Source organism: Salvelinus sp. IW2-2015, unplaced genomic scaffold (genome assembly GCF_002910315.2).
Source record: "Salvelinus sp. IW2-2015 unplaced genomic scaffold, ASM291031v2 Un_scaffold1440, whole genome shotgun sequence".
NCBI classification, from domain to species: domain Eukaryota; kingdom Metazoa; phylum Chordata; class Actinopteri; order Salmoniformes; family Salmonidae; genus Salvelinus; species Salvelinus sp. IW2-2015.
In genome coordinates, this window is record NW_019942910.1 from 117,896 (window position 1) to 145,112 (window position 27,217).

The window sequence follows — 27,217 nt, forward strand, 5'->3', positions numbered from 1 at the left end:
ACAAAGAACATAAGTGAGTGTGTGTGTCAGAGTGAGAGAGTGTGTGTGTGTGCACTAGTGTGTGTCTATGTACGAGTGCGTGCATGTTTGTGTGTGGGTTTGCACATGTGTGTGTGCCACAGCCTCACTAAGGAGTGAGGCCCGTCCAGACAGTTACGGATGATGACCTCATAGTCACTAATAACTTCCTCTCGGTGCGTGTCTACAGGGGCGGGGCCTAGAGGGAAGAGGGAGTGGCCTAGGGGGAAGCATGTCGCTACGACTACGCTATAAAAACCAGTAGACCTCTCACTCAGACACTCACACTCAACCGGTGATTCTCTTCTCACGGGGAAAAGACTGACCCACTACTATTACAGCAACTCTCAAGCAACTCTCAAGCAACTCTCAAGCTCATCTTCAACTAGTTCATCTTTCAACACTTCAACTTCAATTTAAGAGTGAGTTTGGATTATTCTATTCTTCACAGCAGGTTTTTATCACATCTTGGAATATGTCCCTCATGCAAACTTCTTAGAAATGTAATTTGTTGTTATTATTATGTAACAAATCACTAAATGGAAACGTATATATTGACCGTCTGTCTGTCCGCGGGTGTCTATAAACTATCTCAGAGGTTGTAACAGTTTTATTTCCCTTCAAGCCAATCAGAAACAAGTATTCAACAATGCCATGGTATAAGAGTCAATATCTGAACCCTGAACTTCAGTAGACTGTAGAAGTCCCATGGCTCAGCTATTGTCCAGTCACTAGGTCAGTCACCACACAGTGAAAGGGCTTTTGACAGGACGAGAGGTGAGTCAAGTTGGACAAACAGAACCTGCAGACCATTACGTTTGAACTGGGGGAGCCTGAGTAGAGGAGTAGTAGGCAACACTAGTGTAGGAACCGCAAGAAACACGTCTTGTACTGACTGTGTTTTGCACAAGCCATGGTCTTTGTTTGGTTAGAGTGTTAGGGTTACTTAGGACTGAGGTGCTTACCACCCCCCCTCTCAGCAGCCCAACTTCATCCTATATACTTTCTAACACACTTCTGTCTCTCTTTCTCTCTCTCACACACACACTCACATTCTGTCTGTCTGTCTCTCTTTCTCTCTCTCACACACACACTCACATTCTGTCTGTCTGTCTCTCTTTCTCTCTCTCTCACACACACTCACATTCTGTCTGTCTGTCTCTCTCTCTCTCCGTCTTTCTCTTTCGCTCCCTCTCGCTCCCTCTCGCTCTCCCTTCGCTCCCTTTCTCTTCTCTCTCTCTCTTCTCACTCTCCCTCTCTCCCTCTCTCTCCTCTCTCTCTCTCATCCAGTGTTATCGTGACATTGTTGCCAGAGGCAGGTGTGTCCAAGGTCACTACCTTAGGGATGTGGAGTCGGGTTGCCACCGATTTTAGCTTTTGGTGAGTCTCCATACACAAGAGTAAGCCTGGGTGTGTTGGAGACTATATCTTTCCAGAATGCCCAGCGAACATATGCTGGCAAACCCCGCACCGCTGCACCCCCCAACCCCCCCCTTTTGTACAAATGGCCGCTTCCAAAGGGAACCGTCTCATGAATGCCGAAAGTTTATATCGCTAATATTACTCACAGGGTAGTGGTACTATTACACTCTCTAATGAATAAATAATAGTGAAGCCGTATCCATAATGTACCACACTCCTCGCTCAACTTGTAGTTATTGTCTGAGTATCACCACTGCCTGCATCCCATTAAACTGTAACTGCTATTACATGGTTAGTCTCCTCAGTTTGTCTGACAAAGCTTGCATTTCTGGGAAGGACATGCCTGGCTACGGGTAAAGCTTTACAGTCGCTACTAGAGGACTGAGGACAGTGGATGTTGTGCGCCACAGATAGATGCGACATTATGCGTATCCATGTTCAGATTGGGCGCACACTCTCAGACAATACCTCGCGCAGACTCCTAGAAACATATTAGAACTAAGATGGGTATTTTGTGTACCGGACACACTAGGTATAGGATAGTGGAGTAACGATGTAGAGAATCCACTTGGGTACGTCAGGTGACGGGAAACATGTTGCTTGTATCGCCAGTTAGAACTATAGTCACTTAGTGTTTATACCCAATAGAGTGTATTCTTTGAATTGTGGAGCTTGAGGTCCGTGGAGCTCCAGTGCATAGCAGCGAGGGAAAGAAAAACATGCACACAGACTACTCTTCTTGAGTTTTTCAGAGCATGATCGCAGTCTTCCAAAGTCTACAAAGACCCAGACACTATTTTGTGGCTATAAGTTGAATTTGAACCGCAAGCAGGCATAGGCCTTCTTCTGGACTTTTCGACTTGCATCCGGCGGCGAGGGACCGGATATGTGGGAAAATTCTGTATGTGCCTGTGGAGCAAGCTGCAACTCAGTGAATACTGAGGCCTGCCTTCCCCCATAGATCTATGTGCTGCCGCTCTGGGATAAGAGCATCTAGCGAAATTAGGCTAATAGGTAGTTGTAGACATCAACGCATGCAGCATATGATTAAGTCGAATATTGCTCTTTATGAGACTCCCGTGTAGACCTATCTGTGTTTTAGTTTTCTTAGTGTATGTACAAGGTCCTAAGTAATTTTATTTTCCTCTCTTTGTCTGGTAAATGTATAGGTGGATTTATAATCAACGTGCCCGTGTCCAATTGTATTTCAGATCATAATCTAAGACATAAGCCGGGCGGGCATTCGGGTCGGATCATCCTGGAAGTGGATGCTTGAGGGGTGTACTCCAGCCTCTTGTGGTGGCAGCAACATTCATATCCAACCAACCTTAAACCCCGGGGGCAGGCTCATTAGCGTCATAACAAATACGATGTTTCAATAAATAAAATTCTAGTTTAAAAAAAAAATCTAAACCTATTTTCTTGTTATTTTATAGAAAACAACAATCTACACCACAAGTTAGCTATATTCGGCAATTATTCCGCATTTGTCACACCGTCACTCACTAAACACAAGCATATTATTTTGCCCCATGTGAGAACGTTACAAACCAATAGTTCCTGTGAGACAGATCCAATCTTGTAGGTTATTCGAACATTCGGTCGCGGAAGCCTATTAGATTAGTGGATTGATTGAAAACGCTATAGGGACGGTATGATCTGTCCTTGCGAGGCATACAATCAGGTTCGAGAACCAGTGGGTGTTGGCTCAATAGTAAAACACAGGGAAAATCCAATTTGGGACCTTCCCACAGAATCCTACTCATTATATACTTACCATGTGCTGCCGCTCAAGAAGTTTCGCCTGGGAGCACGCCGCTCGGTTCACGCAAAACACATACCGCCACAACATGGATCCGTGGCCTCTGGCCGTCGCAGTATGAATTGAAATCCCTTCAATTTGTTTGAGTAATAGTGACGTGAATAGGTCAAGCGGTGTACTCCACAGTTGCAGAGAAATATTTTGAGATGGGCATATAAGAATTACGGGCAGAGTCGAATTGGAGGTGGATAATCCTTCTGGCCTTGGCCAATTAATTGTTGAGATAGGTACCCATAGGTGACCTAACAGCATGAGACATGGTTATCACAAGCGGGTAACAGTCGTTGCGGACCCAATCAATCTGTGCTGGCGTTTTAGCTATGAATCAAACTGTAAACTGACAATAAAAAACAATACATTCATTTGCATGAGCCACATCAAGTTTAGGCATCTATTTAGAATGGGATCATTCACGTACATTACACAACATGGAAATTATTGCAGTCAGATGAACGGCAGAGCCGAAGTAATGTTCAGACTACTGCTATCTATCTCTTACTGAGATTCGGTGCCTGCAAGATAACCTGGAAACAACGAACCTGAAACCGCTTCTACTACGCCTCTGAAGCCATAAGGCTGCCTTTAATATATTTAACAAAAAATAGCTACTTGGACTATCTGCACCACCATGAACGCTGGCATACCGATTTTGCATGACGAACAATCCATAATTTGACCCACTTCACTCACATAGCTCAGCTGCTGCTGGCCCATCGATCTAGTTGGCGTATTCCGTTATGTTACTGTCTTGGTATAGTATATCTGTCTCATCTGATGCTACTTCTTTTTGATGACGTCCTTGTTCCCTCCAGATTTTATATGATCAATACACTTGGTATCTCTACACCTATTTGAAGTTCTAAATGTCTTTGTGTCAGCCACTTCGGTACGCCCCCACACACTTATCCACAATGCATTTCATCTGTATTTTTGATACCGAACACCTTGTCATATCAGGCACAAAGTTATTGTTAAAATACAAGCTTCTCGTCCTCTTCTCTGTCGTGTCTTCATTTATTACTTGTATCTTCCACTTCTTTCATCTGCTGCTTGTTCTATCTTTCTCCTCTTCTCTCTCTCTTCTCTCTCTCTCTCTTCTCTCTCTCTCTTCTTCTCTTCTCTCTCTCTCTCTCTCTCTCCTCTCTCTCTCCCCCATGCTTTTCTTCTTCTACTCTCTCTCTTCCCTCTCTCTTCTCTCTCTCTCCACTCTCTCTCTCTCCTTTCTCTCCCCTCTGCTCTGTCTCACTATCTGCATGTTCAAGGCTAGCACTTGTGTCTTGTCTCTTGTTTCTGTCTCACCTCATGTCTGTTCCTGTACCCCACAGTCTGATTCCATATGGCAGGTTCACTGTGTCTTGTGCCAAGGTCTGTTTTCCATTGAGAACCAGGGTCATATTAATTAGTGCACACATATAGCAATCACCAGTAAAATGTACATTTCTTATTGGACAAGTTCTGGTATAGTCCCTCCTGTTTCAGTCCGTTTCTTTCCGTTTGTGCCTAGTGAATATGACCGAATGTGAACTATTCTGATTTACTATCCTTCCCCAGAAGTGTTGTAACATACCTCTGGTTGTACAAGTCTGGTGGAATGACAAATTAGCTCAACTCAATCAGATTTAGCTATAAACAAGCTGTGTGAATGCTTTTTAAAATGTTCTAAATTCTAATTGCTAGCCAGCAGAAAGTGTGGCAAGGTATTATGCTGACTACACCAAAACTGACCTGGGTGTTTCAAGAAAACATATGGTATTACATTTTTATACGTAACCCCTCGGTAACACTTGTACAGCGAAGCATCTGACAGATTATTTTCATATTTGATCTTTCTTTTTTGATCCTTACGTAGTTCATCGCTTTATGCTGTTTGACAGAATATCCTCGCTGTATCTCTTATCCATCCATTCATCTCACTCTCATACTACTGTGATCTACTCTTCCTCTCCTTCTCCTCTCTCTTTTCTACTCGCTAGTCCTCTCCTCTCACTTTTTGTCTTATACTCTCCCTACCGTCTCCTTCTACTCACTCACCATAATATCATACCTTCTCCTGCGCCAGTGTCTAACTCCTCTCCCTCTCACTCACCTTCTCCTCTCCTGATGAGTCGGCTTTACACAATTTGTTAGATTCTCGTCTATTGACATCTAGTTTCACTCAATCGCTCTCTCGCTCTCCTCTCGAAGCGCATTTTCGTACTCTCAGGTCTTTGAATGCTTTACCTGTATATAATATTGTTAGAGTCTCTRACCTTCTCCTCCATCTCTCCCCARGATGCTGTGCCTGTACGTGTGGTTCTTCCTCGGCCTGTCCGGAGCCGCCATCTCTAACCTCCAGGAGAAACAGACAGACTTTGGGATGCGGGTCTTCTCCCAGGTGGCCCAGAACTCCAAGGGGTCTAACCTGGCCTTCTCCCCCTACGGTGTGGCCACCATTCTGGGCATGGCTCAGCTGGGAGCTGGGGGCAACACCCTGAAGACCATGAACGCCAAATTGGGTTTCTCACTACAAGGCAAGGAAGGATGGCTGCTGTGTGTCTGATAACATAGGGAACATTTACAAAGCAATACAGATGGTAGACTTTACCTTTCACAATGAGGCCTTGACGATGACATAACCGTAGGCTGACATATTCAGAACAAAAAGAGACTCTAGTGACTAGCAACATTCGACTTGGTACTGGTACCCCTTGTATATAGCCCAGTCATCATGTATCTATTACTAGTTTTATTATTGTTTTACTTTTCTATTATTTCTCTATTTTCTTTCTCTCTGCATTGTTGGGAAGGGCCCGTAAGTCAGCATGTCACTGTTAGTTGACGAAGCATCTGATTAATAAAATTAGATTTGATTCCCACTATCTCAACATCTCTCTATGCAATTGTGACTCATTCATTCTCTCATTCTCTCCTCTCCTCGACCTCCTCCTCCTCTTTCTCCCCAGCCTTCTTTGTACCTTTAACCAGAAATTAAAATCAATGAATCAATGAATCCTTCTCTCCTCCTCCAGAGAGAGGAATGGCGCGTCAGCAGCGTCTTCTCCAACGGGACATCTCCAGTGAGGAGGGAGTGGAGCTGGCCAGCGGCGTCATGGTGGAGAGAAAGATGACTCTGGAGAAAGGCTTCAGGAGGGGGCTGGGGAAAGCCTTCCAGGCCTCCCCTCACCAGCTGGACTTCTCTAGGCCAGACCAGGCCCTGGACATCATCAACGCCTGGGTCTCTGACCACACTGCAGGTGAGATACAGTAGTACTGAATACAGTACACCTTCACAGATGACACAAAGTGGAGGATAGTTTAGTATTCATCAGAATGTTGATAGAATGGAATGGAATAGAATAGAATGGAATAGAACAGAACAGAATGCAATATATTTTATTAGTCAATTTTACCATGACATCAAACATTTGTGTCAGTACTGACCCCACTGTCTCAACAAACCTCCATACCTCTCTCTTCTCTTTCCGTCCAGGTACCATCCCTTCATTCCTGTCTTCCGGTGCTCTGACCGATGAGACCCGTATGGTCCTGCTGAACGCCCTTCACTTCCAGGGGCTATGGAAGGTGCCCTTTGACCCCAAGATGACGGAGGAGAGGCTATTCCACTGTGCCAACGGCAGCTCCGTGCCCGTACCCATGATGAGGCTCACACACAGCTTCAAATACGGTGGGTAGCACGTCGACACTGTAAACACTTTAGAGTTTCCCTTTTAATCAAGCCTTTTTGTGTGTAAACACTCATGTTACTTTAAGAAGACCTCACTCACAGGACATGAGATCTGTGCACGTAACTCGCATCTCCCATTGACATCAGTTTACAGTTAGGACTCTTAGGGTATGTACTCTTCAACAGTCATTCATACAAGTCAGCCCCAAGCCAGCAGCTATAGCGTTTAAACCAATCATGACTGTTACCTCCACCAATCAAAATGAAACTAATCCAACCTCCATCTCTCCTCTCCTCCTCTACAGGTGAGTTCGTGACCCCCGACGGCGTGGACTACGACGTCATCGAGGTTCCTTACGAAGGCGAGTCCCTGAGCATGCTGCTGGTCTCCCCCTTCGAGCCCGAGACGCCAGTGAGCTCACTCAGTAGCGAGCTGACCACCCAACGGCTGCAGCAGTGGAGACAGGAGCTGAGGAGCGTTAAACGTCAGCTGGCCCTGCCTAGGTTCACCCTGGACACTGAGGTGGATCTGAAGTCTATTCTAATCAGGATGGGGTTGGGGGATATGTTCAACCTGGCCAAGGCAGACTTCACACGCATCACCAGTGAGTACCTTACCATTAATATTCATCAGTTAGTGCTTGGTGTCTGAAATGGCATTCTGTTTACTACACAGTGCAATATTATGACCCGGCTCAGGGCCCATGGAAAAGGATGGGCTCAGTTCCAATATCCACACTAGCATTCCACTTCTATATAATCAGTGTTCAACAAATATACTGTATGTTTTCTTATTCTTTTTAGACAAAATACTATAACCTCCCTCCCTCTCTTTCTCTCCCTCTCTTTCAGCTGAGCAGCCTCTGTGTGTGTCCAAGGTTCTACAGAAAGTCAAGATTGAGGTGAACGAGGAAGGAACCAAAGGATCAGCTGCTACAGGTAAAGGACCCATGGACTACATGTTGATGACAGACTCAATTCAGTATTTATTATATGGATCCATGGACTACATGTTGATGACAGACTCAATTCATATTATTATATGGATCCATGGACTACATGTTGATGACAGACTCAATTCACTATTTATATGGATCCATGGACTATATATTTGATGACAGACTCAATTCAGTATTTATTATATGGATCCATGGACTACATGTTGATGACAGACTCAATTCACTATTTATTATATGGATCCATGGACTATATGTTGATGACAGACTCAATTCAGTATTTATTATATGGACCCATGGACTACATGTTGATGACAGACTCAATTCACTATTTATTATATGGACACAGGCGGCCGGTGGCACCTTAATTGGGGAGGACAGGCTCATAGTAATTCCTGGAACAGAATGGATGGAATCCAACAATGGTATCCAATGCCATTCCATTCAGTCCATTCCAGCCATGATTTTGAGCCGTCCTCCTCTCAGCAGCCTCCTGTGATATGATGTATGCTATGGTAATTCATAAGGAATTGATGCTGACTTTACAATAATAATAATGGAAGGTTGTGTTTTGACTGCATTGCCTATCATAGAGGGGCACGTAAAGACAATACATTGAGGATGATGATAGTATCTGAGTTGTGTTTTGACTGCATCGTCTCCTCTCCTGTCTTTGCCTCTTTCCAGCTGCCATCCTGTTCTCTCGTATGGCTGTAGAGGAGATCACAATGAATAGACCTTTCCTCTTCCTCATCCATCACAAGTCCACAGGTGAGTTTCCCCTACTATACCTACATCACAGTGGAGGCTTTTGAGGAGAAGACGGCTCATTATAATGGCTGGGATGGAGCAAATGGAATGGCATAAAACCCATGCAAACCACATGTTTGATGTATCTGATACCATTCCGCTGATTCCACTCCAGTCATTACCACGAGCCCGTCCTCCCCCATTAAGGTGCAACCGTCCTCCTGTTGCTACATCACCATCTATGTAAAAAACAACAACATGTTAGCCTTGGTTATCCACTGTCTCCACTCACCATAAGTCTAGCTAGCTGTGCCCTCTTTATACAAGTGCATACACGTTTGAGTAAATTCATATACTGCATGATCTTGTTGGAATTATCTTTGTCCCTCTGACACATTGACATACTTCCTACCTTGTTCTTTCTCTAATATAAAATATATTTGTTTTCCCATCCCAGGTGCTGTTCTGTTCATGGGTCAAGTCAATCAACCCCAGCAACACTAGTGACCAATAGGATCCCTTGAAACACAGACTAGATCACAATGACCATGGACACTCCTATCATTCCATTGGCAGGGATACCTGTCAGTCAACTTGCTACTGAAACCGACCATGAATAGTTACATCTATGACCTTGACATTAACTACAAGTTAATTATACATATTCACCTTACCGAAAGGGGAAAATGCATATATTTTGATAAGAAGTGAAAGTTTATATATCTGTTATTTGTTCTGATGGGATATATTTTTTTAATTGTAATGTGAGCAATTGGTATGGTTGGAAATGAAATTGATATGAAGGGAAAATGATTGAATGGGAAAAAATATGTATGAATTTTATTTTTATTTTTCTGTATTGCTCTGCTTGTTCCAACACGTTGTATTTTTAAAGTATTTATATATTTATTAAAATGACAACTTTAAAGAAAACTACTGTGTTGACGCCTACAATTTAAAACATTTGCGGATTAGTGTCAACCTCTTGTGTCCATAACATGAACAGTGACTTAGAAAATCAATTATTTCATTGGAGTAGTTGAATCCAGAAATATAGGTTTTAATTCAGATTCTGAATACAATAAAATAGGCCCCACAGTGTGACATAAGATGTGTGCAGCCTGCATGTTGTGGTTGCACAAAATKTAGGCAACAGAGCAGGCCTAAATGTAATATTGCCTGCAATATGTAGAGCCTCTGATAAAACCGGCAATTTAACTTGTGTTTAAATCTATAAAAATCTCTCTATCTTTCTGACTGAATGAACACATTTTTGGCCATAATTTCGTAAGAACTCAATTTCCATGGAAACCACATCAACCGTCTTGTCATGGCAACACCACCTGAACATACTGAACTCGTGCCAGAGACACCCTCCACATGTCATGCCCCCGATCCTCCCAAGAATACCCATCATGCACACCAAATCCGATTTATAACAAAATATGGGCTACTCATGAAAGCAAATGAAAGCACTTTATGTCTACAGTTAGTTTTACTAACGCAATAGTTTGAAATAGGTCTAGATCTAGCGTGTTGAGACAGGGAATAATAGTTATTATACCCAAACTAAAGGACTCTCTTTACCTGGACAATTGGAGACCAATCAAGTTAGCAAATGACTTGGCAAATGACTTTAAATTACTAGTCCATGTCTTCGCCAATAAGCTGAAACAAGGCCTTGATGATATAGTGAAACTCAATCAGCCTTCATTAAAGGAAGGAGTATTCATAACTGTGTACGATTGGTTTTAAATATTTTAGATTACAGTGAATTCATAGAAGATGGCTTCATATATATTGTTTTTTTAAGACTTTTGCCACTTTAGAACACAACTTTTTATTTAGAACTCTCTACTTTTGGGTTCGGGGAGAATTTCTGTAAAGTGATAAGGATGACACTAGCAGTTCAGTAACTATGAGTTACTATCCCCTCATTTCTCTGTTGCTAGAGGAATTAGACAGGGTTGTCCAATCTCCCCTCTTATTTATTTTAGCCACAGATTTACTAGCCATATTTAACAAATCTGAGAATTCAAAAGGGATCTGCATTTTTTTGGTAAAGATATGTCAATTTGCAGATGATACTGCCCTTTCCTAAAGGATAGGGCAACTATTCCCTTGGCTATTGACAGAATCAAGATATTTTCTATGGCCTCTGGGTTGACTCTCAACCTTAACAAATGTGATCTCATGCCAATTCACTTCTGTGACTCCGACAACATTGCCTCCATACCTGTTAAAAAGAAAGTTAAATATTTTGGAATTGTTATCACCAAAAATCTATCTGTTAAGCGGAGCGACACAGGGGAACCCAAGAGCAGACTCAGATGAGGAAACAGGGATGAATGAACCAAATTATTTATTGTTACACAGGAAGATATGGAGTGCAGATCCAGGGAAGCTCAGATGAGTTGCAGATAAATCAGATGTGGAGACTGAGGTTGAAGTTAGCTGAGTAGAACAGGGTAAACAGGTCCTGAAGGGTATCCAAGGTAGTAGTGGTGAGCAAGGTAGTTGGGTGGTGAGATGTGGAACAGGAGACAGGAGCCAGAGAGGATAAACGGTGTCAGGCAAGGAAACATGCACAGCAGCGTAACAGGATCTTGAATAATCATAAATGGCTAGAATCATGAACTGACTGAGCAGAGATTACAATCTGGCAGAGAGGAAGTGGAAGGACTGAGTATTTGTAGAGGTCTTGATTATGGAACAAGTTGCAGCTGGTAGGGATCTGCTCTGACTCCAGCACACCTGTCTCCAACCACACAATCACACAGAGAGGGAGAGGGAAAGAGACAACGTGTACAGGGGGAGTAACTGCAGGGCAAGAAGACACCGGATGAACACCAGAGGGCRTAGCAGGAGCAGATGTGACAATATCTCAATTTTGGGTCATATTCTTTTGTCCAAGACTGATGGTTTATCGAGAATCATTTAGTCAAGTCAGTCCATATTTATTTATTCTAATAACATGAAAAAGTCAATTATTTTATACTTAGATTTGTTTGGAGGAATAAAAAGCATTCTATTCGGAAATCTCAATTAGTGAAAGACTGATGGTGGAGGTTTACAGGCTATTGATTTTGAGTCGTTAGTGGGTGCTTTTAGAATTAATTGTTAAAAGGATGTTTGTCTAATCATGCCTTTATGTGGTATCATATCCCTAAAAGTCTGTTTAATAAACTTGGTGGACTTGAAATCCTAATGAAATGTTATTTTGACCCTCCAAAATTCCGTGTGAAATTGTCTAAGTTTCATCAGTAAACATTTTTTTTCTGGAAAAGATTATTCAAGCACAATTTTTCCCCCCATAAAACATTGATTTGGAATAATAAAGTTATTAAAATTATCAGGAAATCTGCCAAAGGCCTTTGGTTTGACAWGGGTATAATTTTTTTTGTGTGTGTATGGGGGGGTTCGCCTGGTGTTTGTTWATTTTATTTTTTCATTGTATTCACAGGAATGTCCCTGTATAGATGTGTAATATTGTTATTATTGTTGCAATAAATTTAAATAAAAAACTCTAGCGAGTTGGCCTGGCTACAAAACGGTTGCCTCAAAATGCGCAATGCGCATGTTCAGTGAGCTGACGTCTGTCACCGGATTCTTTCCTACTACGAGCTAGTTGACTGGCCGAATGGGTTGTTTGMGTTAGCCGTAGTGTTCTGCTAAAACAGAGATGGAATGTTGACGCTTGCTGCGTTTAAAACCAAAGCAAGTAATTCATCTAGGAAGACACGAGKTAATATTTGCGTCGAGAACCCGATAAAATGGTAAGTATTGTCGGCTCGCCATAAAAATAGTTGACTAGCTAAAGCTAACCTGCTAGCTCATTAGCTAGCAAAGTGTATGGTTTCAGGAAGCAGTGTAAACCAAGCCGGTTGGCCAACTGACAGTTGTACTGTGTTACCTAGTTAGCAATGTAAAGTGGTTAATGCTAAAATACAGGTAACTTGCTTGCTGATAGACAGGCTGTACATTCGAATTGTATCTAATATAAATTCTAACTTCGCCAGCAAGATGTACGCTCATTAGTTAGCAAGTTAGCTTCGAGGCTTCAAACTAACCTTTGATATTTGCTTAGCCAAATACTATAGTGATTAGACAAACATCTATCTATATATCTGCAATGATAGAAATGAACAATGTGTGTTGATTTAAATGTGCAGCTAACTATTCAGACATTAGTTATTCTGTTGCGGACCTGTTTGTCAGTCAGTTAGGCTAACTAGTTACCTATTGTATTGCTACCCTGATACCTTTATTGTACTAGTGTGGACAGAATGATGAACTATTGACTGTTAGACCATGTCCACCTTTGTCAACTTGATAAACACTCCTTTCATCAGTACACTCCAATACAAATGGGAAATGCTGTCTCCATGTCACCAGTATCCTACTACAGGACATAACACCCCTTCCGTGTCTCTTCTCTCTGTCAGATTTATACTAGAGAGAAAGCACTGAGCGGGTTTGACTGTAAGTAAAGTGGAACTAGCATAGCCCAAGTAGTCTGTATTATTGATTGGTGTGAGTAGTTTGTACTAGAGCTGGGACGATGAACCAACAAGGATCGATACCAACCAAACACTTATCTTTAACATTTTGCTAATATCGTTATGATAAATAACCTATAGGGCTCTACTACAGAAATGTGAAGTTTGAAATGAAATAAGTTTGCTAATATGGGTTATTTTTAATGGGACAATTGATAGCTAGAACAGTAAGTTTTAATGGTTAATATAAAAAAAGACTTACACATTGTGATAAACTTAATGTTCAAATTATCGTGATAATTCATTTATAGTGGATTTTTGTTTATCACCCAGCTCTAGTTTGTACGGTTCGTCTAGTTCTGTGTATTTAACCTATGGTCCCTAACATCATGTGTAGCTCAGCTTTGCTTCTGTGTTTTTCGTAGTAACTAACTAGCCGTAGTGCCAGTCTGTTTGTGCCATCATGGCAACTCCTTGTTTGGCACTAAGTGACAAGGAGTTGCCATGATGGCACAGACAGACTGGCACTCAGGCTACTTTTTACATTTTTTAATTTAACCCTTATATTACCAGGTAAGTTGACTGAGAACACGTTCTCATTTACAGCAACGACCTGCGGAATAGTTCCAGAGGAGATCATACTAACTACTGATGTTCTCTGTATAGCTTTCAATCTAATATTGTGTTTGCTTTAGCCTCAGTCTAACTTTTAATGATCTCTACAGTTGCTGTTAATAATATTTGATTACTAAACAAACTAATATTTATGGTTGTCTGGTCATTGCTTCTTGAAGAGTGATGGGTCTCTGAGTTATAATTGTGTTTTACATGGACATATTGTACACAGAAGAGCTCTGTCAATTCTGTTGGCTAAATTGAATAATGTTAGCCTGGTTCCCGATCTGTTTGCGCTGTCTTGCCAACTCATATATGGTCATTGTCATGCCAAATGCGACAACGACCATATGAGATCTGGGCCCAGGCTACAATACTGTGGGTCCATTGACGAAGTCTTATGACTGCTGCTGCTAAATCACATCATATTTTAGGATCTGACACAGATGAGACTAAGAATACTCCCAAAGAGAATTCTATTCTTGTACACAACATGGCCGCTTCTACCGCATCACATGCCTCGCTCGCTCTCTGTAGTGTCTCTGAGGACACACACTGTTTAGTTCTCACATCTTCACTGTTCTTTCTTGTTTTCTCTCTCTTTCTCACACGCACACACACACACGCAGGCAGTACGCACTACACACATACGTTTATGGAGTAATTTTAGAAGGTGACTTTCACATATGATGATGTTGTAGGCAGGCTGTATTACAGAGTTGAGAATGAGATCCGGGCCAGAGTTAATGACAATGGTTGGTGTGAGTTGGGCCGTATGCTACCGGGGTTAATGTTTGTGCTACATTAGTATCTAAGAGATTGACGCTCCACCAGACCACATGGTGCCAGGGAGTTCCAGTGTTCTATAGCAATCTCTGCTACTGGACAGTTGTTGTTCCTCAATATTAACACTGTGGGCATACAGTAGACTAGTGGTTCCCAACCTTTTTATAGTCCCGTACCCCTTCAAACATTCAACCTCCAGCTGCKTACCCCCTCTAGCACCAGGGTCAGCGCACTCTCAAATGTTGTTTTTTTGCCATCATTGTAAGCCTGCCACACACACTAATCGATACATTTTATTAAACATAAGAATGAGTGTGAGTTTTTATCACAACCCGGCTCGTGGGAAGTGACAAAGAGCTCTTATAGGACCAGGGCACAAATAATAATAATCAATAATTTTGCTCTTTATTTAGCCATCTTACATATAAAACCTTATTTGTTCGTCAAAAATGGTGAGTAACTCACCACAGCTTAATGAGAAGGGTGTGCTTGAAAGGATGCACATAACTCTGAAATGTTGGGTTGTATTGGAGAGAGTCTCAGTCTTAAATCATTTTCCACACACAGTCTCTGCCTGTATTTAGTTTTCATGCTAGTGAGGGCTGAGAATCCACTCTCACATACAGTTGAAGTTTACATACACCTTAGCAAAATGCATTTAAACTCAGTTTTTCACAATTCCTGACATTTAATCCTAATACAAATTCCCTGTCTTAGGTCAGTTAGGATCACTACTTTATTTTAAGAATGTGAAATGCCAGAATAATAGTAGAGAGAATGATTTATTTCAGCTTTTATTTCTTTCATCACATTCCCAGTGGGTCAGAAATTTACATACACTCCATTAGTATTTGGGAGCATCGCCTTTAAATTGTTTAACTTGGGTCAAACGTATCGGGTAGCCTTCCACAAGCTTCCCACAATAAGTTGGGTGAATTTTGGACCATTCCTCCTGACAAAGCTGGCGTAACTGAGTCAGGTTTGTAGGCCTCCTTGCTTGCACACACTTTTTCAGTTCTGCCCACACATTTCTATAGGATTGAGGTCAGGGCTTTGTGATGGACACTCCAATACCTTGACTTTGTTGTCCTTAAGCCATTTTGTCACAACTTTGGAAGTATGCTTGGGGTCGTTGTCCATTCGGGAAGACCCATTTGCGACCAAGCTTTAACTACCTGACTGATGTCTTGAGATGTTGCTTCAATATATCCACATAATTGTCCTCCCTCATGATGCCATCTATTTTGTGAAGTGCACCAGTCCCTCCTGCAGCAAAGCACCCCACAACATGATGCTGCCATCCTCGTGCTTCCTTGCAAGCATTCCCCTTTTTCCTCCAAACATAACCATAGTCATTATGGCCAAACAGTTCTATTTTCAGACCAGAGGACATGTCTCCAAAAAGTACGATCTTTATCCCCATGTGCAGTTGCAAACCGTAGCCTGGCTTTTTTATGGCGGTTTTGGAGCAGTGGCTTCTTCCTTGCTGAGTGGCCTTTCAGGTTATGTCGATATAGGATATAGATACTTTTGTACCCGTTTCCTCCAGCATCTTCACAAGGTCCTTTGCTGCTGTTCTGGGATTGATTTGCACTTTTCGCACCAAAGTACGTTCATCTCTAGGAGACAGAACGCGTCTTCTTCCTGAGCGGTGTGACGGCTGCGTGGTCCCATGRTGTTTATACTTGSGTACTATTGTTTGTACAGATGAACGTGGTACCTTCAGGCGTTTGGAAATTGCTCCCAAAGTATGAACCAGACTTGTGGAGGTCTACAATTGTTTTTCTGAGGTCTTGGCTGATTTCTTTTGACTTTCTCATGATGTCAAGCAAAGTTGCACTGAGTTTGAAGGTAGGCCTTGAAATATATCCACAGTTACACCTCCAATTGACTCAGGCTAATTGACATCATTTATCAGAAGCTTCTGAAGCCATGACATAATTTTCTGGAATTTTCCAAGCTGTTTAAATGCACAGTCAACTTAGTGCATGTAAACTTCTGACCCACTGAAATTGTGATAGTGAAATAATCTGTCTGTAAACAGTTGTTGGAAAAATTACTTGTCATGCACAAAGTAGATGTCCTAACCGACTTGCCAAACTATAGTGTGTTAACAAGATATTTGTGGAGTGGTTGAAAAACAATTTGGCTGACTCCAACCTAAGTGTATGTAAACTTCCAACTTCAACTGTAGGTACGTGATTGCAAAGGGCATCAGTGTCTTAACAGTGCTATTTGCCAATGCAAGAAACTCTGAGCGTAGCCCTATCCAGAAATCTGGCAGTGGCTTCTGATTTAAATGACATTTTCACCAAACCACTTGTTGCAATTTCGATGAGGTTCTTTTGTTCAGATATCGGTAAATGGACTGGAGGCAGGGATAACGAATCCAGTTGTTTGTGTCGTCCGTTTCGGGAAAGTACCTGCGTAATTGCGCACCCAGTTCACTCAGGTGCTTTGCGATATCACTTTTGACATTGTCCGTAAGCTTGAGTTCATTTGCACACACAAAATCATACAATGATGGAAAGACCTGTGTGTTGTCCTTGTTAATGCGGACAGAAAAGCGCTGCAACTTCATCATTTTTTCCCCCGTACATTGAATGTAGTTGCGGAGAGTCCCTGTAATCCTAGATTCAGATCATTCAGGTGAGGAAAAAATATTACCCAGATAGGCCAGTCGTGTGAGGAAACTTGTCATCATGCAAGCGGTCAGACAAGTGAAARTTATGGTCAGTAAAGAGAACTTTAAGCTTGTCTCGCAATTCAAAAAAACATCAATACTTTTCCCCTTGATAACAAGTGCACTTCTGTATCTTGTAAAAGCGTTACATGGTCACTGCCCATATCATTGCATAATGCAGAAAATACACGAGTTCAGGGGCCTTGCTTTAACACAGTTAACCATTTTCACTGTAGTGTCCAAAACATCTTTCAAGCTGTCAGGCATTCCCTTGGCAGCAAGAGCCTCTCGGTGGATGCTGCAGTGTACCCAAGTAGCGTCGGGAGCAACTGCTTGCACGCGTGTTACCACTCCACTATGTCTCCCTGTCATGGCTTTTGTGCCATCAGTACAGATACCAACACATCTTGACCACATGTCCATTTGATGTCACAAAGCTGTCCAGTACTTWAAAAATATCCTCTCCTGTTGTCCTGGTTTGCAGAAGAGGATGTCTTCCTTAATTGACTCCCCCATGAACGTAACGGACATATACCATGAGCTGTGCCAGGCCCGCCACGTCTGTTGACTCATCCAGCTGTAACGCATATAATTCACTGGCTTGTATGCAAAGCAGTAATTGTGTCAACATCTCCTGCCATGTCGCTGATGCGTCGTGAAACAGTGTTTGATGAATCCATGAAGCCATTCACCCCCAACATTGTCCCAGCCATATCCGTGGCAGCAGGAAGAATTAAGTCCTCCACAATAGTATGGGGCTTGCCTGTCCTAGCCACTCGGTAGCTCACCATATAAGATGCTTCTAGCCACTTCTTATTAATGGTATGTGTTGCTTTTATGCATATCTTGCTACTCGAAAGTCATCTTTATTCTCGCTCAAAATCCCGTGGTTTATTTTTCAAATTGTTTCGTTTCTAAATGTCTACGCAAGAGTGAAGGTTTCCAGCGAGAGAGTAACTGTTAATGTGATTGGATGTTAATTATTTGACTAGGCTACCTGTATTTGACATTGTTTTTATTTCGCTGAACACTAGATGGTTTAATTTAATTTTTGGCAGTGAATCGAGGCTACTCAGGTGAGGAGGGGAGGGGGGGGGGACCTCACCCAAATCTATAGCCCCATTGGAAAAATAAATGTAGTTTGAAAATGGGAAGGGAAAAATAAATAAATGTTTCTTTTTTTAACTGAATCACATTACTCCAGTTTAGAAATACCTGCAGTAGACTCCTGTGAAAATGTTTTAAAAAAAGAATGCACTTGAGAGTCATGAGTTAAGGGCTCTGTCTTTCTCCTCCATCGGTTTTCCTCTAATCTGACTTTCTCGCTCTCTCTCTCCACCTTGCTCTCTGTCTGTCTTCTCTCTCTACCTCATCTCTTTCTCTCTCTCTCTCTTCTCTCCCACTTGCTCTCTGTCTGTCTCTCTCTCTACTCATCTCTTTCTCTTCTCTCTCTCCCACCTTGCTCTCTGTCTGTCTTCTCTCTCTACCTCATCTCTCTCTCTCTCTCTCCCACCTTGCTCTCTGTCTGTCTTCTCTCTCTACTTCATCTCTTCTCTCTCTCTTCTCTCTCCCTCCCACCTTGCTCTCTGTCTGTCTTCTCTCCTCTACCTCATCTCTCTCTCTCTCTCTCTCCCACCTTGCTCTCCTGTCGTCTTCTCTCTCTACTTCATCTCTTCTCTCTCTCCTCCCTCCCACCTTGCTCTCTGTCTGTCTTCTCTCTCTACCTCATCTCTTCCTCTCTCTCTCTCTCTCCCTCCCACTGCGCTCTACCATCATCCCAGTGCAGGCTGTTAATGTATCAGACTCACTGTGTGTGGTGTGTGTCCAGTATTCATCCAACAACTGAATATTTATCTTTATTATGTCTAGATCTCCCTTCTGGTAACCTCTGTCTATCATACCCCCTGCTTCCTCCTCCACGCTCCCTGGGTTCCCAGACACAGATTAAACCTAGTCTTGGACAACCAATATATTTCAATGTCTTGCTATCTCCTCCCCCTGTATAGATGCGTTTCATGCTGCTGTTCAGTCGGCAGGGGAAGCTGCGTCTCCAGAAGTGGTACACGGCCACGGCCGAGAGGGACAAGAAGAAGATGGTCAGGGAACTGATGCAGGTGGTCCTGGCCCGCAAACCCAAGATGAGCAGCTTCCTGGAGTGGAGGGACCTCAAGATTGTCTACAAGAGGTACTGGAATATTTCTGTCTCTCTCTGTTTCAACATGCACAGTAGATATGCATTCACAATATTCATGATATAATCACCTCCTACATGTACAGTACTACATCCTACACTTCCCTAAAAGGACAGGCTGTTTGTTGTAATGCCTACGTCTTCATGGTTGTGTGGAACAGCAGGTAGGCGCTATGCGCTGTTCACACACACTTGAGCATGTGCTCCATGGGCTGCTATCTGTGAGCTATACGTGCATTAGTATCTGAAATTGTGCGTACTCACTCACACTCTCTAGGGGGCCTCTGGAAAGTGTTAATTGTGGAATGAGTTTCTGAAATGCCAACTCTCTCTGAAAATGAGTTGTCATGGTTGGAATGATGAGTCAACCAGTGACTCAGTGTTTGGTGTTATGTTCTAATCAKTCTCCCCATCAAAACATCTGGCCCCACTTTACTGGTAATAATTGCCATTCAAATGTGTTTCCAGGGGGGACGTTAATAATTGCCCTTCAAACGTGGTTCCGGGGGGGTGTATTTTAAGAGACAGAAYGTCACCTCGTGATATTACTGTGTGTGTGAGCACAGTGAATCGCCCAGGCTGTCTTTCAGGCATGTGTATTGTTTTCTCCCAACACTGATGTCTCACAGCAGACAGCGTTTTAGATTGTACAGTGTGCTCCAATACAGCGGATGCTCAGTGATTCTGTTATAACACTCATTCCACCACTCATGCAGAAGGCATCCACACACAACACTCTGGGTTAAAGCTGCCCATAGGATCCCACAGTAGCTTAGAGGTTAGACACACCGAGACCTGATGGGTCGATGGGTACTTATCACAGTAGTAGGCCGTTCCTTCTTTTACTAGAACAAAGAACGTGCCTGTCAGTGGCCGACAATTTAACTGAGCCAATTGGAGAGCCCGGACTAACTTAAACAATTAAGCAGCATACTATAATTTATTTTTCGAAAGCAAGTCTTTACGTCTTTTACATTTAGCTAAGGAGTTTTGCGCACAAATCATTTTTTTGTTAGGTTTGATCATGTGAACTTGCAAGAACAAATCCTTTGATTTAATGATAATGTTGATACTAGCCAGATGGCCACAACAAGGACTTACTACACATTTTAGCTAGCTATCAACATTAGCGCAGCTTGCTAGTTAGCCAACATTAGCTAACTACATATTTAGAAGTGGGCACAAGCCAAACATAGCGTTGCTTTCTTAAGCTATCTAGGCAGACGGCAGATGATTTGAGTGAACAACAAAACATTTACTGCCGACACTGGACAGATGTACTAAGTATCTCTCGGTCGTCAGTATCCTTGGTGTGAGGCTTTGACGCTTAGTGATTCTGTAGAAGCGTCTAATCATTTGCGCAGCAGTGTCATGCAGTGCCTGTTTCTGGCCAGGGGAGGGAGCCAAAGAACCTACGGACTTCTCTAATGCTCTAACACACAGATGCACACACTATGGTGTATAAGACTGGCACATGCCATTTTGAATATCACACCCCTTGAATTGTCTGCCTACACTGCATAGACTTGAGTCATTAAAGAGACAATCTGCATTCAAACAATAACAAAGAGCCACCCGCCACTGCTTTGGTAGAAAGGCTGAGGATTTAGCTGCTACACTGCATAGATTGGCATTGTTAACAGCAGCATATCAAGATTTTCTTTCAGTAGTTCTTAGTTTTCCTGGGTTACGGACTGGACTGGCGCTCCAGAGATTCCCCCAGGACCTTTTATTCTCAGCTGAACCTAGGGTTGCAAAATTCTTGTTAACTTTCCCTGAATTCCCAGGTTTTCCAGAAGTACTGGGTTGGAGGGTTCTAGATTCCCTGGTTATTCCCTCCTGTGGAACACCTCAATGATAAAAGTGTGGGTGTGTTGAACTTGAATAACACAACAGGTGTGTGTGTTAGGTATGCCAGTCTGTATTTCTGCTGTGCGGTGGAAGAGCAGGACAACGAGCTCATTACTCTGGAGGTCATCCACCGCTTCGTAGAGCTGCTGGATAAGTACTTCGGCAGTGTGAGTCACTCCAGCTCTCTTTCTCTCATCCCTCACGCTGTTTCTCCACCCTCTCTCTTTTTCTCTCTCACTCCTACTCTATATTTATATCACTCTATTTTACTATTCTTTCTTCTCTCTTTCTTTCTCATCCCTCACTCTCCTTCACCATCTTTTGTTCTATTGCCAACTCTTTCTCTCATCCCCCTCTCCTGTAACCAACCCTCTCGCTTTTTTTTCTTCACTCCTGTGGCCAAATGTCTCTCCTGGCTCTGTGCCCCTCTCCTGGCTCTGTGCCCTTCTCCTTGGCTCTGTGCCCTTCTCCTTGGCTCTGTGCCCCTCCCCCTCAATCTACAAATAATAGCCCATAATGATAAATCAAAACTGTTTTTTCCAAAATCTTGCAATTTATTCCAAATAAAAAATGGAAATATCACATTTACATAAGGATCCAGACCCTTTACTCAGTACTTTGTTGAAGCGCCTTTTGCAGTGATTATGTACTTGAGTCTTCTTGCGTATGACACTACAAGTTTGGCACACCTGTATTTGGGGAGTTTCTCCCATTCTTCTCTGCAGATCCACTCAAGCTCTTCCAGGTTGGATGGGGAGCATCACTGCACAGCTATTTTCAGGTCTGTCCAGAGATGTTTGATCGAGTTCAAGTCCGGGCTCTGGTAGGGCCACTCAAGGACAATCAGAGACTTGTCCTGATGCCACTCCGGCCCTGTCTTGGCTGTGTGCTTAGGGTCGTTGTCCTGTTTGAAGGTGAATCTTCACCTCAGTCTGAGTTCCTGAGCGCTCTGGAGCAGGTTTTTATCAAGGAACTCTGTACTTTGCTCCGTTTCTTTGCTTCGATCCTGACTAGTCTCCCAGTACCTTCTGCTGAAAAACATCCCCACATGATGCTGCCACCACCATGCTTCACTGTAGGGATGGTGCCAGGTTTCCTCCGGATGTGAAGCTTGACATTCATGCCAAAAAGTTCAATCTTGGTTTCATCAGACCTGAGAATCTTGTTTTTTATGGTCAGAGTCCTTTAGGTGCCTTTTGACAAACTCCAAGTGTGGTTGTCATCTGCCTTTTACTGTCGAGTGGCTTYTCTGGCCACTCTACCATAAAGACCTGATTGGTGGAGTGCTGCAGAGATGGTTGTCCTTCTGGAAGGTTCTCCCATCGCCAGAGGAACTCTAGAGCTCTGTCAGAGTGACCTCCCTGACCAAGGCCCTTCTCCCCCGATTGCTCAGTTTGGCCGAGTGGCCAGCTCTTGGAAGAGTCTTGGTGGTTTCAAACTTCTTCCATTTAAGAATGATGGAGGCCACTGTGATCTTGGGGACCTTCAATGCTGCAGACATGTTTTGGTACCCTTCCCCAGATCTGTTCCTCGACACAATCCTGTCTCGGAGCTCTACGGACAATTCCTTCAACCTCATGGCTTGGTTTTTGCTCTGACATGCACTGTCAACTGTGGGACTTTTATATAGACAGGTGTATGCCTTTCCAAATCATGTCCAATCAATTGAATGTACCACAGGTGGACTCCAATCAAGTTGTAGAAACATCTCAAGGATGATCAATGGAAACGGGATGCACCTGAGCTCAATTTTGAGTCTCATAGCAAAGGGTCTGAATACGTATGTAAATAAGGTATTTCTGTTTTTTATTTGTAATAAATTTGCAAACATTTCTATATCTGTTTTTGCTTTATCATTATGGGGTATTGTGTGTAGATTGCTGAGGATTTTTATTTATTCAATTTTAGAATAAGGCTGTAATGTAACAAATGTGGGAAAAAGTGAAGTGGTCTGAACTTTCTGAATGGACTGTGGTTACCATCCCTCTCTTAAACCCTCTCCCCTCTCTCCTTCAAATTCTGTGTTTTTAGGTAAATGTACTTGGTCAATAAAGGTGATTCTGATTCCTCCCTGCGTGTGTGCGTTCGCCCCGGTAGGTTTGTGAGCTGGACATCATCTTTAACTTTGAGAAGGCCTACTTTATACTGGATGAGTTTCTGATCGGGGGAGAGATCCAGGACACGTCCAAGAAGAGTGTACTCAAGGCCATCGAACAGGCCGACCTACTGCAGGAGGTACACACACACACACACACACACACACACACACACACACACACCACAGGAGGTAGAAGTGATCTCTTATTAAAAATAATGTGAAACTCCAGCTAACCAGTGTTATTGATACTTCAAACTATTGAATGGCTGTTTTTAACCAACGTTTGGGTCTCCCTCGACCTCAATCGGTGTATTTTGGAGTTCTCCCTACCATACTTGCTAGGACTCTACCTTAGAATGAATGATGTATGTTTTTTTGTGTTGTACGGTGGTGGTAATCATTATCCTGTCAGAGCATCTGTTCCCCACAGAGATACTGTTGGATTACAAGAGGGGATAAGTTCATAGACCCTCATAATGCTAGAATGTGATAATGTACATTCTAGACTTGTAATATGTCATTCTATGCTGTTCCCCTTCTCTCTATCTCCCCCTACAGGAGGATGAATCTCCCAGGAGTGTTCTAGAGGAGATGGGTCTGGCATAGTGACAGCAGGGTACTCTGCTCACAGCACTTTATCAGGCTACAGACAAAGACTCTTTGGGTTCCAGGTGCAGGGGGGGGGGAAAGGGGTTTGTGATGTGGGTGTGTATGGGGAGGGGGTAAATGGAGGGGTTTGGGTTAAGCCGGGGGGGTCCGATGAGATTCACACCGTTGACGTTCTGGTACTACTGAATTCAAAGCATTGCTGACATTAATTGTATATTATCATGATGGTTTAAGGTTGTAAAACTAACTTTCCCAAAATTCTCAAGTTTTCCATAAATCCTTAATGGTGGATTCTGGATTACCTGTTAAATCCTGTCTGATTCCTGGGATTTTACAACTATTTTTGGATAACCTGGGAATTTTTGGGAAGTTACCGGAATATTGCAACCGTAATGATCCACGCCCTATGTATATTAGCTCTGTGAAAATCATTCCAATTTTGGCTGGAAGATTTATCTATTACTACTGTTATGTAACCCAGATGTAGGTTCAAATAGTATCTGAAAATCCTTCAAGTACTTCCAGCGTTTGCTTTGGCCTGCCTGGAGACCATTCTATTGGTTCCATTGTGCCAACCAAGCTCGGCTTTAAGTATTTGAAATAGTTTTAGAACCCAGGTCTGATTTGACCTTTGACATTTCCCTCAAAAGAGGCAGGTCAGAACACATCTCAAGCCTTTTTATAGCTGGGGATGCAATTAAACATCAAAACATCACTGAACAGATTACGTTTGATCAGATTAGGGTTGCATCGCCAAATGGCAACCTATTCCCTATATATAGTGCACATGGRCTCTGGTAAAAAGTAGGGCACTACATAGGGAATAGGGTGCCATTTGGGGGACATGAATTTGCTTTTAAATAAATGGCTGTTTTAAAATGTTTTGTATATGGACCACATGTTATGAGATTATTATTAATAATAGTAATATAATACGTTTGCTGTTTAGGGGAACACATTGATTGTCTGCGTTGGTGAGCTTTGTTGGACCTATAGCAGGATCTTGTCTGGGAACAAAAAGAAGTAACCTTGACATTCATATAAAGAGGAAGGGAAACAAATCTGAAAAATGATTATTCCCAAAATTCCAGTTCCATCCAGAGTTCCTTTAGAATTCTAGTTCTGTGTTCTATTCCGGAACTGTTTCAGACCATCTCTCCATCTCACTCTCTCTCGCCCAGGCTTTCTTGTGTTGAACAAGTAACCAACGGAGAAGTTTGTGCCGTTTTAACCCTTGTGTGGATGTGCTAACATGAACGTGTTTAAAGGGCTCAACGTGATGGTAGGTGATGATCATGATTCAACTTAGTTAAAACTAACCCAGGGCAAAAAAATGGTTTCAGGTTGTTTTTGAGCTGCAATGCATAAAAAAGTGCTTTTAGATGCATATGACTTTTTGGGGAGAAATACAAAAAAAATTGACCTAGCTACCATTCCTATATATATATATATACACACACACTAAATGCAGTACTATACCACATGGCAGATCATTTCTCCCCAATTTACGCCTATGGAATACCTACTTTCCAAAGAGTCATGTGTTTGTCTGCAACAAGAGGGAAGAAACTGCAACTAGTAGAGTTTGGCTTCAGACTATAAACATGTGTTCTTATAACCAGACTTTAGCCCTTTGCTTTTAACGAGGTACGTTCCAATGTTCATACCAACAAAACTACTTGCTAGTGTGCATTCCCAAATACGTTGCTTTACTCCAAGTAGTATCAATACATAGGYTATGTTCCAATATCCACACTGGCATACAACTTAGAATTCATGCCCAATATATTACTTACCTACCTACCCAGTCCTCTTTGTGTCTGGAGTAACACAAGGCCTCTAGGGGAGAGCACCAGTGCTTCCGGTCTGCAGCGTTCATGGAGAGGATTTATTAGATGAGGTCATACTCCATCTTCTCAATCCTCCATCGCATCTGCCCTATATAGTGTTCTGTTCAAAGGGATCTGAGCAATGGGACAGAGCTTCTTAGTGGTCTAGTGTGGATTATTGGAACTGCACCTGAAGTTGGAAGCTATTTTGAGTAGTGTTGAGGTTTTTCAGGGACTCTTGTGTGGTGGTGTTTTATTCATTTTGTAATCCAGCATTAGGGGTGGGAGGTCTGATAAATAACTACTGAACTAAGGTCCAGTCATGGCACCCTCTTCCCTAAATTTATTTATTTAACTAGGCAAGTCACTTAAGAACATTCTTATTTGCAATGACGATTTACAATGGGTTGCAGACGGGGAATCATGTGGGAATGTAATTTTATAATGACAATAAAATCACATTTTAAAAGTATTGTGTATTTGTGCCTTCTGAATTGTTTAAATCTTTTACCTGCCTTAGTCGAATGTACTGACAGTAAGTCGGTCTGGATAAGAGCGTCTGTCCTTATTTTAAATGACTAAAATGTAACTGTAGCTAGTAGTCGTTTTGTTAAAGCATTTTGTGTTAACTACAGAATGCCCATGCATGTTTAAAGAAATGGATTCCAATAGGAAGTGCCAGTCTATAGACTTTAATGCACAGCTACCAGTTGATGTCGCTGCTGTTTTGAAATTCAGAGCCGTTTCAAAGCCTCGTGTAGGAAGCTGTTTGTGGGAGATAAAGGAGTGTTTCTGTGTAGACAAATGTTAGAAAGTGGATGCATGTGTTAGTGGGAAATGTCAGTCTCTATAGGTGTAAATGCATACCTGTTGATGTAGCTACTGTTTTAAATTCAGAGAGTATCCAAAGCCAAGCTGTTTGTGTAAGATAGGGAGAGAGAAAGAAAGGGGAAAGAGAGATGGAGCCTCTAAGTGTATGAGTCACCGTTCTTTTGTGACCGTGTTGAAGTGAAGCTCAGCCTTGCCATACAGCAGAGAGCGAGAAACGAGTCCGAGGGAGATGGAGGGATGAGATAAAGGAGGACAGTCTGTCCGTAAATAAGGGCACAGAATAGGAGTACAGGTGGATTTATTCAGGCAATACCTATCCCACCACAAACTATTCAATGTTTTCAGAGCTGTCACAAAGTATCGAGGATGAATTGGGCATTCAGGGCATCATGTTGGCACCAAACTGACATGGCCGTCTCAGAGCTACCATGGGGACGCAGCAGTAGCTCTGGGCTGACTAGCTGATGGAGATATGGCCAACATATCAATATTGAACTTGCAAGTATACAATGAACACACTTCCCTGGCATACTTCCTAAAATAGTACTAAATATGCCTAAATACATTTGGGACTTCAGTCCCTTGTCCCCTCC

At 42.5% G+C, this 27,217-nt stretch overlaps 2 protein-coding genes and 1 long non-coding RNA gene across 4 annotated transcripts; 2 read left to right on the forward strand and 1 right to left on the reverse strand.

The window, feature by feature from the left end:
* Positions 1–5,460: 5,460 nt before the first annotated feature.
* On the forward strand, positions 5,461–9,369 carry LOC112070854 (plasminogen activator inhibitor 1). Its single transcript, XM_024138311.2, has 7 exons — positions 5,461–5,772; positions 6,271–6,495; positions 6,732–6,926; positions 7,232–7,531; positions 7,779–7,865; positions 8,570–8,653; positions 9,090–9,369. Exons 1-7 carry the CDS (start codon positions 5,535–5,537, stop codon positions 9,134–9,136), a joined length of 1,176 nt encoding a protein of 391 aa, XP_023994079.1. The 5' UTR covers positions 5,461–5,534; the 3' UTR covers positions 9,137–9,369.
* Positions 9,370–12,179: 2,810 nt separating this feature from the next.
* On the forward strand, positions 12,180–26,265 carry LOC112070855 (AP-1 complex subunit sigma-1A). 2 transcript variants are annotated; one of them, XM_024138313.2, is made up of 6 exons: positions 12,224–12,408; positions 13,078–13,114; positions 19,222–19,400; positions 21,316–21,424; positions 23,355–23,492; positions 23,914–26,265. In XM_024138313.2, exons 3-6 carry the CDS (start codon positions 19,222–19,224, stop codon positions 23,959–23,961), a joined length of 474 nt encoding a protein of 157 aa, XP_023994081.1. In that variant the 5' UTR covers positions 12,224–12,408; positions 13,078–13,114; the 3' UTR covers positions 23,962–26,265. The 2 variants fall into 2 exon arrangements, with proteins under 2 accessions (XP_023994080.1, XP_023994081.1); XM_024138312.2 differs by lacking the exon at positions 13,078–13,114 and having other exon boundaries at positions 12,180–12,408.
* LOC139024381 (uncharacterized) lies at positions 18,551–18,994 on the reverse strand. The gene is made up of 3 exons (XR_011475673.1): positions 18,911–18,994; positions 18,674–18,728; positions 18,551–18,611 (listed from the first exon to the last, which is right to left on the reverse strand). It is a non-coding gene; the product is annotated as an uncharacterized lncRNA (long non-coding RNA).
* Positions 26,266–27,217: the final 952 nt, after the last annotated feature.